At 39.2% G+C, this 17965-nt stretch overlaps 1 protein-coding gene across 5 annotated transcripts in view; it reads left to right on the top strand.

The window, feature by feature from the left end:
* The window catches only part of NR5A2 (nuclear receptor subfamily 5 group A member 2), a 138047-nt gene extending 122643 nt beyond the window's left edge, over positions 1 to 15404 (top strand). For all 5 annotated transcript variants that reach the window (XM_045456576.1, XM_045456577.1, XM_045456580.1 and 2 more), the window contains one exon: positions 12053 to 15404. In XM_045456576.1, coding sequence (XP_045312532.1) covers positions 12053 to 12300 — 248 coding nt within the window. In that variant the 3' untranslated portion in view covers positions 12301 to 15404. The remainder of the gene's footprint in view (positions 1 to 12052) is intronic.
* The last annotated feature ends 2561 nt before the right edge of the window (positions 15405 to 17965 follow it).

Raw genomic sequence — 17965 nt, 5'->3', positions numbered from 1 at the left:
AATGGACTTCATGCTTTTTGCTTACTGTTATGAAATAATTCTGCGTGAAACAAAAATAAAGTCTGCCATGAATTTGATATGGAAGAATAGTAGTATGTCAAGGCAAAAAAAGAAAAAAAAAAGGAAGAAGAAAAAAGGTTTTGGTTTGGGGCAGAGCAGCATTTATTTAATCAAGAAATTTCTTTGTTCATTCCTGGCATATTTGTGGTGTCCCCCTCCCCCTCGACCCCTTATCTGCGGGGGAAATGTTCCAAGACCCCCAGTGGATGCCTGAAACTGTGGATAATACCGAACCCTTGTACATACAATGTTTTTTCTATAAATGCATACCTATGATGATGTTTAATTTCTAAATTAGGCACAGTAAGAGATAAACAGCAATAACTAATAATGAAATGGAAGAAATCGAGCAATATACTGTAAGAAAAGTTATGTGAATGTGGTCTTTCTCTCTTCAAATACCTTATTGTACTCACCCATCTTCTTCTTTGTGATGATGTGAGGTGATAAAATGCCTACATGATGAAGTGAAGTGAGGTGAAGGATGCGGACGGTGTGATGTAGCATTAGGCAGCTCCCGAGCTTCTGATGACACATCAGATGTGGGACCATCTGCTTCCAGACCACAGTTGACTGCAGGTAGCTGAAACCGTGGAAGGCAAAGCCACGGTAAGGGGAGCTGCCACACTGAAGATCTTTGTGCTGAGCACTGGCCTGGGTGCTAAGGGTGCAGCTGCAAGTTAGACCAAGTCCCTCCCATCCTGGCTTTCCTTCTTGGGTGGGTGGTGGGCAATTTTAAAAATTAGACAAATAAATGTGTAACATAAGATCAGTCAAACAAGCAACAATAAGAATACGTAGTTTAGGGATATAAGGAAAGAGTAAACACAAACCGGGTAGTGGTCACTCTGGGGCATCAGGAATGAGTTCCCGAAAGGGACACACAAGTAGCCTGAAGGGTGTTGTTCTGTTTGATGTGCTGTTTGTTGCTCCAGAGTGGTGGATTCACAAGTGTTCGTTATATTATGTTTAAAAACCTACACATACATTACATCTTTAAATTTTTAATTGTGGTAAAATACACATAACATATAATTTGTCATCTTAACCACTTTTAAGTTGACAGTTCAGGAGTGTTAAGTACATTTATATTCTTGTCCAGCCAATCTCCGGAACTCTTTTCATCTTGCAAAACTAAAACTCTATACTTAATTGAAAACAACCCCCATTTCCTCCTGTCCCAGGCCCTGGCAATCACCATCCTATTTTCTGTCTATGAACTTACTATTCTTAGGTACCTCATATAAGTCGAATCAGAGGGTATTTGTCTTTTCGTGACTGGCTTGTTTCACTTAGCACAATGCCCTCCTTGTAGGTGTCAGAATTTCCCTCCTGTTTGAAGCTGTTGACTATTCCGTTGTATGTAGATACACATTTTGTTTATCCGTTTATTGGTCAATGGCCCCTTAGGTTGCTTCTACCTTTTGCCTATTGTGAACAATACTGCTATGAACAACTATGGGTGTACAAATATATCTTCGATGTAGTACATACGTTTTTAAAGAAAAATAAGGCAGAGTAAAGGCCCAGAGAATGATTTGATAGTGAAGCAGAGCTCTTTTAGAAGGGGTGGTCAATAAAGGCTTTTTTGAGTAGATGTTATTTGAGCAGAGGCTGAAGCGAAGTGAGGGAGTGAGTCCTACACAATAGGGGAAGAACTATCCAGAATGAGGGATAGGTGCAAGTGCAAAGGTCCTGAGGCCAAAGGAAACTTGGTGTATTAAAGAAGAGCAGGAAGACCAGTGTCTGGAGGGGAGTGAGGCAAACAGATGTGGTTTCAGGGTTAGACTATGAAAAAGGATTTCAGTTTTCTTCTGAGAAAGAAATGTATGCAAACTCATGGAATATTGTTTTGCTCAAAGTATTTAAGTGATGCCGTTTGTATTCATTTCTGTATTCTGTGCCCACCGGGAAAAGATGCCTGATATGTGTCAGCACACAGGAGCTAGCTTTGAAACTTCTGTGAGCTTTGTTTCTGTGCATGCAACAGCTACATTGTTCCCTATAAAGAAGGGAGCTACTTTAAATGAATTTAATGCCATTTTTCCTCTGGCACATTGTGTTCTATCATAGCTATATACTAAACAAAGTTTGAAATAATTTGTCATCCAGGTCAAAAACCATCTTGGAGAATTGAAGTACTTTCCAGACAGTTAAGCAGAGAAACAGGTGATAGTCTAATGGAGTGATTGCAGAGTCATGCTTGTTCCCGTTTGTTGACAATCCAGAATCTTCCCTTTGATACTTCAATTCCTAATCATATAGTCGTAGACTCTTAGGGCTGTGGGTGACAGTAGAGACCAAGTCCAACCTTGAAGTTCACAGATGAGGAAAACGTGAGGGCCAAAATGACAACAATGATAACGTGCTTATGATCTCACAGTTAGAAACAGAATTAAGACTAAAAATAAAGACATTTAATTAGTGAGGAATTAAATGTCTGCTGCCTTGTTGTTGTTGTTGTTGTTGTTGTTGTTGTTAATGTTTGTTTATTTTTGAGAGAGAGAGAGAAGGAGACACAGAAACTGAAGCAGGCTCCAGGCTCTTAACTGTCAGCACAGAGCCTGATGTGGGGCTCGAACTCATGAGCCATGAGATCATGACCTGAGCTGAAATCGGGCGCTTAACAGACTGAGCCACCCAAGTGCCCCCAATGTCTGCTGCCTCTTGAGGATGACATATTAGGATCAAAAAATTGACCAAAGAGCAGACACTGCTCCAGGCGACATCCTTTATGCAATGACATTTCCTGAGCCTGGGTTTCTCCGGGACCTATGCTGGGCACTGGCTTAGTAGAAGCATTTTGTGCAGACTGCCATTTATAGTTGGGAAAATTGGGTTTCAAGATTAGTATCATAGAATGAAAAGTCTTTAACCGACCTTAAGAATTGGTCTCATGTTCTTGAATATTCTTGGTGATTGAGGATGGGATAAACTTTCAGGCACTCACGGTGCCTTCCATTAATTTTGGAAAACTGTAACATGAGAGATTCTATTTTGTCCATGAAACTTCATGACAGGGAAATGATCAGACTGCTGTGTAGGATGTGTGTTGGAAGCAAACAAATTAACCTGCAAACTTTAATATTTTATCGGTAATATTTTCAGATTTTATCATTCAAATTTTAAGAAATAGTGCCCTGTGTGTATATAATACCTGTACATCTTTAAAGTTTATTCATATTTAATTCAAATATATTTTACTTTCCCATGATCCTAAGAGACTAGGAGAGTTATTTCCTATATTTTGCAGATAGAAAAACAGGCTCGGGAGGATTAAATAACTTGCTTGATCGGCCTGGTCAATGAGATTATATTAGACCACATTCCCTTTGCACGATGTTATTGTAACCACAAAATCAAGTGCTTTTCAAACTTTTTAAAAAAATTTTTTTAATGTTTATTTTATTGTTGAGAGTGAGAGAGAGAGAGAGACAGTGCAAGTGGGGGAGGTAGTGAGACAGAGGGAGACACAGAATCCAAAGCAGGCTCCAGGTTCTGAGCTGTCAGCACAGAGCCTGATGTGGGGCTCGAACTCACAGACCGTGAGATCATGACCTGAGCTGAAGTCAGATGCTCAACTGACTGAGCCACCCAGGTGCCCTTCAAACTTTTTTTTTTAAATCAGTGGAATCCTTTTGCCTAAACTCCATATATGAAGCAGACAGAAACTCTTATTTTTTTAGCCCTTAGAGTCTCAGTGGAAAGGGCCGGGGTGGGGACTGTCCAGAAAAGGTCCCCAAGAAGGCACTCTATGACTCTAGATTGTACTCAGTCTCAATTGTGACTGCTTTTTATAATAATGCTCTGTGGCATTGAAGATGTTAAATCTCCTTCAAAATCATCAAAGATGAATTAAGGTTTGCTACATATCAGTATAAATGTCAAAAGTGTATTATTTCACTCAAATTCTTGGAAAACTGTCCATGTGTTAGGAGACCCTTTAGAAGATGAACTATTTGATTAACCAGGACATCCCATTCTCCAACCCCAGCAGGTGGCAGAAACTTGCAGGCTGTGACAGTAGGGATAAACAGGCTCCAGCACCTGAAAGTCACAAGCCCTGCAAGGTCCATTTCCCAGCTCTGCGGGTGGAACATCTTGTGGGCAGGGTCCAAGAACTCTAGACCCAGGTAGCAGGGTCTGTGTCTTACTAGCTGAGGAAGTAGAGTTACGCAACCCCTGTAAATCTGTTTCTTTATCTAGAGAATGAAGAGAATAATACCTTAGCAGTATTAAATGAGGACATATAAAAAATCCTTCGCATATTGACTAGTGCTTGGAAATGTTAGCTCCTCCCCCCCCCCCCCCCCCCGGGTCTGGCATCCTTTGAGATCTTAGAAAAGCTATTTAATCTCTCGGTCTTAATTTCAAAATACCTATAATACCTTCTCAAGAAAGAATCCTTTAAAAGTTAGCCTTCTCCAGAACCCTGCAACTAGGCCTCTTCTCTCTCTAAACATCCTCATAGACCCCTGGGGTTTCATCCATCCCCTGTCCATTGATGAGTCCCCAGTCTATACCACCATCTAGGCCTTTTTGCTGAGGTCTGGACCTTTATTTCCAGCCATTTCCTTCATAGCTACTGAGTGTTCCACGTGCTCCTTAAGTTCAACGTGGCTATACCTAAACTCATTAAATATTGCTTCCTCAAATATGCTCTTCTGCCTCTTGCCAGTAGGACAGCCCCCACCTTTCTCCCTTGTCAGACACCCAGAAGTCACCCAGGACCTTCACTCTCTCCTACTCTCTGTTCAGGGCCGAGAATCCCTGTCGAGTCAACCATTTTGATGCCTTTCAAGTCCATCCCAGCCCATGGCCCACCATACGTCTCACCTTTATTCCTGTGACAGCCTCCTGGGTGGTCCTCCCTTCATGAGACCAATCCCTTCCCCATACTTCTGGTAGCGTGCTCTTTCTAAGTCAGAGAGCTGACCACTTCCTTCTTAAAATCTTTTGGTGCTTCTGTATTGCTTTCAGAACAGAATCCAGACCCCTTCTGACGCTCAGTGTCCTTCAGTCTTAAACTTTATGGTCTATCCTTATCTTGCCCCTCTGCTCTCCTTCTGCATGAAAGTTAAGCTGCTTTACGGTGTTCCCAGGACCTCTTTTTTCTCCCGGTCGCTGAGTCTTTGTATATCGAATACTGTCTGCGGGGCGTCCCCGGCCTTTCCTTCCATGGGTAGCACAACTCACTCCGACCCATTTTTCAAAACCCTTCAGATGGGACCTTCCCCAGGGGTGCTCTTCCTGTGTGTGCCCCAGGAACCCACTGCTTCTCTCTATTACATCAAATAAACTACTTAACACAGAGACTTTTGTTTTATTCCCGTGTCTTCGTGACCTGGTACAGGGCTGTCAGAATGAATGGATGGATGAATGAATGAACAGATGAATGGATGGATGAATGAATGAATGAATGAATTCGTATATTGCATATACATAAAGGTGTGAAGTAATAAATAATGCATGTTAGAGTGCTTTGTAAGCTACAAAGCGTCAATCATTTGTAAGGGCTTGTTATTTCTAAGTACATAAATAATGCATATGCTATTTGTCCACATTTCTACACACAGCTCCTGCCAAAGAGTTACATTTTCTTGGTAGTAATTTGCATAGGAAGGCACCCACTTGTATATTCTAGTTGCTAAAAATAGCTCTTGGGTTAATAAGCATACGCATACAAACACATTTTTGTGGGGGACTTAACAGTGATGAATTTAAAATCTTGGGTTTGAAGTTTTGCTGGAAACATGATGATTTAACTTTAGACATCCCCACTAAAAATCTCTTACCCTCCCATCTCCAACCCCTAAATAGCCCTCACTCTTTATTAAGTGAACTTTGTTCGTAGGAAAAGAATATAACAGGTATCTCTCCAAAAGTTCTTAAAATTATTTACATAAATTATTTAAATATAGCCCTTTAAAAAATAATTGTAAAAATTAATTCCTTACGGAAAATTCATTTCCTTTCTCCTTTTCTGGTTTAGTAAAGGAAAGGGTCTTCTGAGGACAAACTGTGTACCAATTTATAGATTGTCCTCTCTCCAGATGCCTCAAGGAAAAAAGAAGCGTTCTACTTCTTTTTCCCATTTTCATATTTTTTAAAGGGCCAGATAAAATTTTCTTCCCACCTGTGAGAAATTAGCAAAGGTAATTATCTTCTCAGCAAAAGATAGCAGACTCTGTTTGAGCCTCCAGCCTCCCAACCCCCCAGCCCCCTTGCTTAGCGAAAGGACCCATCACTGAAAAAACTGCTGAACAGGAAGATTCACAGGCTGTGCCACGCGGCAGGAACCAGGGAGGCAGAAATCAGGATCTTCATCTTCAGAGAGAATCTGAGTGCTGTGTATGACTGAGAAGCCAGGACTGTAATATATTCAAGAAGACCTAAGGGTTTACTTTCCAATAAGGATGGAAAAAATCTGAGCATGCCACTGTGAGCTTATCGTAATGCTGCTTCATATAAAAAGTTGGTAATTAGTCCCTGAGTGAATAAAGTAGAATAGATGATAAGAGATTGATACTTAGAGGAGAAGCCAAAATGCTTTTGCCAGTTATCAAAATTTAAAGGCTATAGAGGAAGGGTTGGGGATGCCTCTGACTGTTTACATACAATTTCCAACTCCGAATTTGCAATGATAGAGTTCATTAACTTGTATTTTTAAATTGTATTACAATGAAGCCTCTATCACTTTCAAAGGAGAACATGAAGGGCCAAATGCAGGAGACTTGTGAGATCTAGCATAAGATCTCACAGAACTGGTGGGAATTCTGGTCTCCTATCAATCTCTCTTCTTCCAGCTGAGTCTCTTTCTAAAATCCCAAATATGCTACAGTGGTATTTAATATGGGAAATAAACAAATCACAGAAACATATTATTTCTGAGGACTCCAGAAACATGTAATAATTTTTCCAGATTTTGTTTTCTCATGTAATTTAATATCCATTCATGAAGTTTTGGTGTTACAGACTCCTGCTATAGATGAGTTTAGACTCCCTAGTATGCCAGCTGCCATTCATTACTTAATGTGGAATAGGGCTTGATTTGTAGGAGAAATATGTCAGAGAAAATGCTTCAGATTTTAAATGTATTTCATGTGTGAATTTTCACAAAAGGACATTAATTAGCATAAAAACTAATTCCATGCGTATTGTGGGAGCACACTTAAATTTCTGGACTCCTCCTAAAAAGTAAATACAAAAAAGAGAAAATTCCAAGTCTTCCAAGAGGTGATGTCATCTGTATTCTGTCATTCATGTCCTCCCTTGCTTTTAGGTCCTTGTGAAGCATCTCAACCACGGTAGAGAAACCAAGGTCTGCCTCTCAAGCCAGAGATGCAAGAAATGTGGGAGCGCAGGGACCCTATTCCAAGTCCAAATGAGGATGTGGGCACGTTTCCCTTAAAGCAGAACTGACCAGTGAAAATCCTCATTGGCAAAACATGTAAATTAAGACCTGATTATTCAGCATTAAGACTTGATTATTCAGACCACGAAAGGATTCACCCAGGATTCTTTGGATAGAAAACAAGACCACATTGCAAATATTTTATTTCAGGGAGAAATCTATCATATAAATTAAGTTTTGAAAGCCAGTTTCGAATTAGAAAAAGAAAGGAAATTGGCTTATAAGATAACAGTTTAACGTAGTAGGTAATGTCACAATGATATCAGTCTTGGACATATGCACCAATGATATAAAGCAAACATTAATGGAGAATTCTCTGGGGATGCTTTGACTAATATAGTCCTCATGCCAAGATGCTTACAGTCAGTCTGCTAGGGAAATGGACAGTTAACAAAGCAGTGCAAAATGAAGTGAGAGGCATATAGAGCTAAAAGTAGAGTCCACCAGCAGAGCAATGATCCCGGAACTACTTGGTCAGTAAATGAGAATCATTCACTAAAAATATTTTTCCTTCTTTTTTTTAACCTTATGTAGTTTAAATATCAGGATCGTTGATACCAAACTGCAAATTGCCTGCATAGACCTAGAAACAAAATAAGTAAGTACCTTTGGGACAGTTAGCAGCAGAACTTTTGTGAGATTTAATGAGACATTCTTAGAAATAGCTTAATGAGATAATGAATTCAGTCGTGCCAATTCTTTTTTTTTTTTTTAATTTTTTTTTTTTAACGTTTATTTATTTTTGAGACAGAGAGAGGCAGAGCATGAACAGGGGAGGGGCAGAGAGAGAGGGAGACACAGAATCTGAAACAGGCTCCAGGCTCCGAGCTGTCAGCACAGAGCCCGACACGGGGCTCGAACTCACGGACTATGAGATCATGACCTGAGCCAAAGTCAGACGCTTAACCGACCGAGCCACCCAGGCGCCCCTCAGCCGTGCCAATTCAACTCTAATGTCTTTTAGAAAAAAATTATATATATGGCCAAAGTATGGGAAACGTGTATATTTTCCTTCAGAAGGAAAATTGGACATATTTTTAGACTTGAGAGAAAGGTACCAGTTTGGACCAGTATTTCTAGAAATTATCCAGCACATGCTGATTTGAAGACTTTACATGATCATTCGGTGATAATAGTACACAAATAAACCAGGACTTAGGATCTATCCTTTGTTTTATGTTTTTTAATAGTTTTTTTTATTATTATTAACAGACTGGCATTATTTATCACAGAAGGTAGAAGCTAGTTCTCAAAAAATACATTTATCAAAAAAAGAAAGTTTCAAAACAACTTTCTTAAAAGACTATTATTCATTTATCTTACATTTTTATACTGTGCAAATTCCTACATCCTCCCTATTAATCTCTAGGACTATTGTTATTTTTCCTTGCTTGTGAGAACGTCTTTCATTATAGTATCAAATAATACTCCATTTCAGTTGTTTTTCTATCATTGTGTTTAGATCACCATAACCCCGAACGTTGCTTGTTTTCTTTTTCAACTTTCTGGTCGGATGTAAAGGAGGATGCTAAATTCTGTCTCTTCGAAGTTGGATGAAGGGCAAAAAGAAAAAAATGCTGAGAAATTTGTCAAAATTCAAATGAGCTATTTTGAAATTATGTTATCTTTCTGCCACGATCCTTTATTGAAGGACCTATACCCGTAACCAGAATGTGAGCCTGTGAAAGCGTAAGGTTCGCAGCAGGGGAAAAGCTAACACGAATGTAAATTCTTCTGTCACAGACCCAGCTATAGCATACCAATGGTATTTCCAATTATTGACATTTTGTAATTTTGAACCAAATGTAACTAAATTTATAAATACTTTCAAATAATTTAGAAAATTTATAAATATTTTAAATAATTTAAAAATAATGTTTAAAATACTTTAAATAAAATAGATGGAAAATACTTTATTAACTGTAAAGTGCTACAGATATAAAACGTCAAGTTGGGGGGGGGGGTGCCTGGGTGGTTCAGTCGGTTAAACGTCCGACTTCAGCCTAGGTCATGATCTCACTGTTCCTGTGTTCGAGCCCCGCATCGGGCTCTGTGCTGACAGCTCAGAGCCTAGACTCTGTTTCAGATTCTGTGTCTCCCTCTCTCTCTCTCTCTCTCTCTCTCTGCCCCTCCCCCACTGACTCTCTCTCCCTCTCTCTCTCTCAAAAATAAACATTAAAAAAAAATGGGGCGCCTGGGTGGTGCAGTTGGTTAGGTGTCTGACTTCTGCTCAAGTCGTGATCTCCCAGTGGGAGTGTGGGTTCGAGCCCCGAGTCGGACTCTGTGCTGACAGCTCAGAGCCTGGAGCCTGCTTTGGATTCTGTGTCTTCCTCTCTCTCTGCCCCTCCTCCACTCACACTCTGTGTCTCTCTCGCAAAAATAAATAAACATTAAAAGACAAATTTTTTTAAATGTCAAGTGGACAACAACTTGCCTGCCAGTTTAAATGCCACAGAGGAGGCAGAGCTCCTAAAAGTGTAACATTTGTCTGTTTGTACATCTCATTAATAAATAAGCAAATATTTTTTATTCTCCCATCTCACTTTGAAATAGATGTGGTATCCAATGCTCCCACTGTGTATCTGTTTCGCTACTAATTCCTCGCTGTTTTTAATTTGGGACAGAGACTTGGGGGATAGGGAGGGGGAAAGCATGTTTAATGCAAAGTTATGGCTCAAAATATAAACACTAAAATCATCCCAGACCTATTTAAACAGCAAATGTAAGGCAATGTTTTTTGTTTATTTTTGATTTTGTTTGTTTTAACTTTTTTATTTGAGTATAGTTGACACACCATGTTTCATTAGATTCAGGTAGACAACATAGTGATTCAACTTCTCTCTACATTACGCCATGCCCTGCGTAAGGGTAGCTACCCTCTGTCATCATAGAGTGCTAGCACAATATCACTGACTATATTTCCTATCCTGTGCTCTTTATTCCCATGACTTAGTCATTCCATAACCGGCAGCCTATATCTCCCACACCCCTTCACCCATTTTGCCCATCTCCCACTCCCTTCCTTCTGGCAAGTAAGTAACCTTCTTCTAAAAGCATTTAGAGATACTGGGGCACCCGAGTGGCTCAGTCGGTTAAGCGTCCGACTTCAGCGCAGGTCATGATCTCATGGTCCGTGAGTTCGAGCCCCATGTCGGACTCTGCTGACAGCTCAGAGCCTGGAGCCTGTTTCAGATTTTGTGTCTCCCACTCCCTCTACCCCTCCCCCATTCACACTCTGTCTTTGTCTCTCTCTCAAGAATAAACATTAAAAAAATTAGAAAAATTAAAAAAAAAAAAAGCATTTGGAGATACCAAAGTGGACATGCACACATGTACAGGCTAAGTTTAACAGCCAAGTTTAGTGGCAAAAATATTGGGTATGAGTTACTATGGTAACTAACTGAGTTTAGTACATTTAACCTTTTAATCATAGTGTTATGTGGTTTTCTTCAGAACCATCCTTATTTATTTTTGTCCAATTAGAACATAAAACAGGGCTGGAGGGGTCCGCATCTGTTTACTTTCTTAGCGTGGATGTATGTAAACACACATATCTATATTTTTTTCCAGAGGCTTCTATATACACATTGTATAAAAGTTGCAGTTAACATAAATAAACTCCAGAAGAGAAATTCCAACATAACCATTTTTCCCGTGCTCATTGTCTGTGTATGCATTTGTATGTTGGTCTGTCTTTTTTTGACTCTGTGTTTCTCCCTTATTCAATATTTATAAGGACCTCTAGGGCAGATGCCTTAAAACAACTGGATCATCACCGGGAGTTAGGTTGAATGATTGCCTGTGTCCATGTTCTGTGTCTGAGTGACCCAGGACCAGAAGAAAAAGCAAAGCAAAGCAAAGTTATCAGACTTATCAGACTTTGAAGCCACATTCAGGTTAAAGGGCACCGGCCATCCTGGCACATATTCTGCCTAAAGGACAAGGCTTTCATTTGATAAAGATCATTAGTCACTGAGATATATATTTTACAGAGTTCCCAGTAGCGAATATTCTGTTGGCAGTCACTGGGGTGTACCAGATGGTTCATTAGCATAGGCTAGACAAGTCAAAGGCTTTCAGAATCATTTAGAAAATGTCAAACAGAAACAAGAACCCTGTCACTTTTTATTAGAATTAACTACATCATACCCTGGACACAGATTTCACCTTGGGTCAGAAAAATTAATACAGAATTATATGAATTGTGTAATATACTGGGTTAAGATAGGTCTTTCTCCAGGGACTCATTTGCTGGCAATATATTATGATCCCTCTACTTTAGGAATCCTCAAACCTTTCCTTTTGTAAGATATGAAAAGAGTTGACCTTGCTCAAAATCCATTGGTGTCTAATTGATTTGAGGTATATGCAGAATTTCAACAAGACATTCTTCTAAAGCTCTTTTGTGATCATTTTCCCAGGAAGCTTGGTGAGTGGGGCTTACTGAATATTCAGCAGCATATAAAGTATGCTTTATGTCAGGAGGAAAATACATCCATTAATTGAACACACCGCTGTAGTAAATAGGAATTAAAAAGCCATTAAAATATTGTGCTTTTTTTTTTTTTTTAAATCCAGACGTCAAAAACCTTGAGAACTTCCAGCTGGTAGAAGGTGTCCAGGAACAAGTCAATGCCGCCCTGCTGGACTATACAATGTGCAACTACCCGCAGCAAACAGAGAAATTTGGGCAGCTACTTCTTCGACTACCCGAAATCCGGGCCATCAGTATGCAGGCTGAAGAATACCTCTACTATAAGCACCTGAATGGGGATGTCCCCTATAATAACCTCCTCATTGAAATGTTGCATGCAAAAAGAGCTTAGGTTACAACCCTGAGAAGCTCTGCTTTCAAAACAAAAAGAGATTGGTGGGGGGAAAAGAAGAACAGAAGTAAAAAAAAAAAAAAAAAAAAAAAAAAATACTCTGAACTGCTCCAAGCAACACTAATTAAAAACTTGGTTTAAAGATATTGAATTTAAAAAGGCATAATAATCAAATACTTAATAGCAAATAAATGATGTATCAGGGTATTTGTATTGCAAACTGTGAATCAAAGGCTTCACATCCCCAAAGGATTCCATGTAAAAGACATTATAATAGAGTGAATTGAACTCACGGATGGATACCAACACCATATCAAAATAAAAACGGACAGAACAATTCTTGTATATTTAAACTGATCTCCGCTGTGAAGAAATTGAGGGACTGATCTGTGTTGTTAATTAGGCTTATACAGCAGGGGATTTGAGCTTACAGAATTCCTCCATGCTAAAGCTGAACTAAAACAACTCAAAAACCCATCAGCTACACCTGTAATAGCCCTTCCCTCTTCCTTCAAGGACCCAGCACCTTCTATCCTGTGATCACGGAATCTGTCCTTACGGACTTGTGCTCAGCCACACCCACTCATAGCTCCACCAAATCATGAAAAGCATAATTTTGAATGTCTGTGTCTTAGACCTGCAAACAGCTAATAAGAACAGTCTATTAATATGTTAGCTTGCCATTTTAAATATGTTCGGGTTTGTTTTGTCATGTGTTCATAATGTTAAAAAAAAAAAAAAAAGAAGCAGGCAGTATCCCTCTTCTGATCTTATATAAGCATTAATATTAAGGGAAAGGACTACAAACTTTTAAAGCAAATGCTCCATAGCTAAAGCAAGCTAGCCCTTATTTCTGCTACTGTTACTGAACCGTGGCTTTGGCGTTGTTGGATTTCGTAACAATTTCTCACCAAAAGGCTTCTTAGGGTACATTCGTCTTTTTAACCATCAAAGTTTGTAGTTTATTTAAAAATAAAACCTGAAGCGTATTTTGCTGGGATGTCAAATAGTCACAGTGCTAAGTAGTTTAAAATAAAACCGAAGCATGTTAAGCTATGCAAAAAGAAAGAAAAGGGTTGGCTAATAAATGGCCTCAAGTCTCATGCTTGTTGCAATTGAACATCCCCTAAACATAGAATGGAAACAGTGATTTTTACATGTGGATGGAAAAGATGATAAAGTAGTTCAAAATCTTCCCCGAAAGGGAAAGGAAGAGGGTGATGCTGACCTTTCAAAGTCATAGACCAAAGTCTGCTCTAGAACAAATATTGAAGTACAAAGAATTGCAAAACAATATCTCCCAACGACAATAGCAGTATTATTAACGTGTGATGCCACAGGTATGGAAGTCTTGCCTTATTTCACAATTCCGAGAGGTAGCTGTGCAGACGTGGATCAACATTTGTTTAAAATAAAGTATTAATACTTTAAAGTCAAATAAAAGATAGTGTTTACATTCTTTAGGTCCTGTGGGGGGAGGGGAGGGAACTATGATATCACAAAATAGCTAAAGCAGTAATTTCCTTAATGTTATTTTTCTGATTGGTAATTACTTTTCACAGTACCTAATTATTGTATGTCGTGAGACACTAAAATCAAAAACGGGAATCTCATTTAGACTTTAATTTTTTTGAGATTATCAGCGGCACAATCACTTGTAGAAACTGTAAAAAATAAATATCTCCTAGTCCTTTAATTTTTTCATAAATGTTTCAGGCTTTTGAATAGTTTATTTATATTGTATATCATAGTTTCAACTGTAGACAATTATGATGCTAATTTATTGTTCCTTGGTTTCACCTTTGTATAAGATATAGCCAAGACTGAAGAAACCAAATATATGTGTTTACTGTAGCATGTCTTCAAGTTAGTGGAACATAGTTCAGGGACAGAAAAGGGTCTTAATGAATTAAAATCATTCACTTGATTAAATGTCTGTAAATCTTCATAATTCTTCCTGTAGTTTATTTAATATCTATTGTAAATTATGTGACTTGTAGTTTCCTCTGATTTCAAGTAAATTTAACAGGGGTGGAGTCTTACCTGGTTTCCTTTACAAGCATTGTAAGTTGTATACCAAAGATATTAGTTACTACTTCTGTGTGTACAAAAAGGGTTATTTTATTATTTTTCTTAATCTCCTCTAATATTCGTCCACATGAAGGGTACACATTCACTAAGCAGAGTGTCCACAGCTCCTCATGCAAAATCTCAGTCACCTGTAATCATGGCTCAAAGGGCAATGAAAAATAGCCGACCAGAGTCAATATGCAAAGCATGAAATGGATTAACAGCATCATTATTCTCTCCCGTTAAAAACCGGGTTGGTTAGAAGACATGCGGAGAGGAATGGGTGTTGTTAACCGTTACTGAAATGGTTCCATCATGTATGTGCATCTTGGGTGGTGGCAGTTAGGAGATTTGTGGGATAGTTATTTGGAGGGTCTTTAACATTGCAAAAAAAACAAAACAAAACAAAAAAACCCACCCAAATATATTAATTCTGAAAGTCCATGTTTTCTTATTTTAAATAATGGAGTACTCCCCACTGAATATTAAACCTAAAAAAATGTCAAATATTGGTATGTTGTTAACCTAGTAAATTACATCCTAAGTACACTTAGAAAGACGGGCAACACGGACAGTGACATCCACACTTCTGGTATCATGAAGAACAGAAGTTGATAAACAAGAAGGCACCCCAGTCAACGTCTGTGGCCCATCCAAAGTTGGCAAATGAAATTTCTCTAGTGTTCTTTAGTGACCACTTTGTAACCAGACATTTCCTTAGCAACTGCCTTATGAATTACAAGATTTATCAGTAAAAGCAGACTCAAATATAAACGTTTTTGGCTTAGCCTGGTTTATTATAGTTGGTCTATGTGTGTAAACAGACAATCTGTAATGTCTGAATATTTGTATTACAGATCTTCTGCAGCTACCTTGGACCTGAATCCATGCAATGTTTAGAGTGTGAAGTCAGTTACTTGTTGACGTTTTCTTACTGTATCAGTGAAATACATATTGTCATGTCAGTTCTTGCCAGGAATTTCTCAACAAAATGGAATTTTTTTTCAGTATTTCAATAAATATTGATATGCCCAGCCTGATAATTTTTAAAAGTTTTTATGCTGTCCTCTTTCTATTACATACTCAAGCGTCCAGTAATTTAGATACTTGAGTAGGAATGGAGTCAAAAGAATTCCACATGAACAGGTCCTTTTCCCTCTGTAGATGTTTTCTGGAGAAGTCTTGTCCCTGGTTGGATACTTGAAGCATTAAAGTCAATCTGTTCATCATATCTCTACACATGAAATAAAGCATTTCATATTATTCACTGTCATAAGTGATGGGCAGAAAAATCTCATAGTGTCTATATTTTTTGTCTACCCTGTGCTGTAAGAACTTTACCAAGTGCCTTGTTAATTCAAGTGATCTTCAGAACATCTCCATTTGGTATTTTTATATACCTCTTAAAGCTTCTTGCACAGACTGAGAAACTAGCCAGTGAAGGAGCAGAGATTTGAACCCAAGCAGTTTGGCTCCAGGATTCATGTTCTTAAATGCTACACCACACTGTCTCTAAACCAGGGTGACACTTAGGATTTGTCTCAAAAGGAAAAGATATGAAATAAAATCAAATCACTGCCGAGGATACAAATATCAATAACTTGGAAATCTAAAAGCCTTTAACACTTTCTGGAGTTTAACCCTGAAAAGTAACATGTCTATCTCCTAGAAAGTAGCTCCCTTCAGGACCATGGAGCCTTTGGAGATGTTTACAAAATCCATTTTGGTAATTAATAATTACCCCTGCTACAAAATAATGCAAGGGCCACAAAGCCATACGCTTATGAAACATTGTGACCCAGGGAAAGCCACCTCCTTTTGCCCAGCCTTTGGCTTCCCGACCCCTGTCGAGATTGGCACAAATCACCATCCCTTCGCCAAGCAGACACTGATTTTTCTTAGGTTCCTGCTAAAAGCTACCAAGGACTCAGATTCTACACCATATGTAGGGCCGGGTAGATTACAGAACTAAGATTTTTAAGCACCTAGATAGTGGCCTATAAAACATCTCCCTGGTCAACCTCTTACCAGGAAGAACTTAATAAAAAAATATTATCCTTGCTGACATCCCATGGAATTTGAAAATGTATATTCATATTTAACTGAATTATAATTTGCATACAGAAGAATGTACAGCTTGATACATTCTTACATATGTATACACCCAGGTAATCATCACATAGGTACAGCAAAGTATAGAACATAAACTTTTAAAATAATGTGTTTATAAGTGGTTATGCACATTTGTTTTTTAATTTGGCAGAGAGGGAGTTTCTACAAAGCCCAACCCGGCAGCCGGCAGAGGTCATTCTGATGAGAGCAGAGGCCTCACTCCCCGCAGAATAACACTCACGAAGTTGCTAAATCCATCAGCATGAGGGAGCCCCAAGAAAAAAGTGGCTCACGTTGACGTGCATGTGATTGTTATATTTGATATTCACGATAACTTTGAAGAGGTTTGTACCTTTAACTAAGTTTGACGTTCAGTTTGAAACCATCTCTGATGTATATTTTTTATGAGAAACATGTGGAGAGTTTGCTCAACATAACACAGGTCAAAATGCTACAATACTTAGTGATCTTGACATTTCCCTGGAAAAATGAAGACCAATTTTCCTTAACACTGAACAGGAAATGTATAGTTTAGTCACTCAAAATATATATTCTTGAAATACTTTAACTGTTTCACATAGGCATTTGTTTTATTTTAAGTTGGGAATTAATTCAGTGACTGATATCAGGCAGTAATTGTGACTTGTTTGCAGAAAAACTTAAGAACCAATCTATGAAACGTTGCATATTTAATTGTTGGGAAAGGGGCAAAAGGAGGTGTAATTAGACTGATCACCGAGTGTCCCCAATATGAATTTGACACTAAACACCTAAGAAACCAAGAAACCAGTAGACTTGAGCATGTTGGACCCTCCACACCACACCTGAGCTCTGGCCAGTGTCTTTCACACCCCAGGTTTCCCCGGGAGGCATTATGGATCCCAGACCAGATTCCCTGGGCCACTGGATCTGAAACTGTTCTCAGGACCATGTCAATATCAGGACCATCTCATCAACAGATGAGACTGGAGTTGCCCTCCCATGGAGACAATATGTTGATACCTGATTTGCATCTAACTCTTGAACTTTATGAAGCACAGACCACAGCACTCTTGTTTCACTTGATCCAACAGCAGCCCCCTGTCCTTGGCTGGCTCTGTCAACCCCACCTCTGAGGAGGAAGCCCAGCCCCGTGACCTCTGACAGGGCCCTGGCCTCCAGCACTTTTAGTGACAAGAATTGAAGCCCTTCCAGATTCCCCTTGACCTGGGGCCACGCCTGCTTCAGGCTCCTTGCCAGCTTTTCTTCACGCACCTCTCCTGCCTTCCATATTGCCTCTGTATCCAGGTCCTACCAGTTACTTTCCGTAACTGTCTCAAATCAACCCTTTCCTCTTCCCTGCAGCTGTAGATCAGGCCCCCGGCATTTCTTGCCTAAAATTACACAATAGCCTCTGGGCTGGTCTCTTGCCATCAATCTCAACCCACTCCAAACCTCCCTTCCTACAGGTGCTAGTGCCACTTCCTACCCCAGAGCTAACCAT

The sequence above is a fragment of the Leopardus geoffroyi genome, chromosome C3 (genome assembly GCF_018350155.1).
Source record: "Leopardus geoffroyi isolate Oge1 chromosome C3, O.geoffroyi_Oge1_pat1.0, whole genome shotgun sequence".
NCBI lineage: Eukaryota > Metazoa > Chordata > Mammalia > Carnivora > Felidae > Leopardus > Leopardus geoffroyi.
This window is presented reverse-complemented; position numbering and strand designations above follow the sequence as displayed.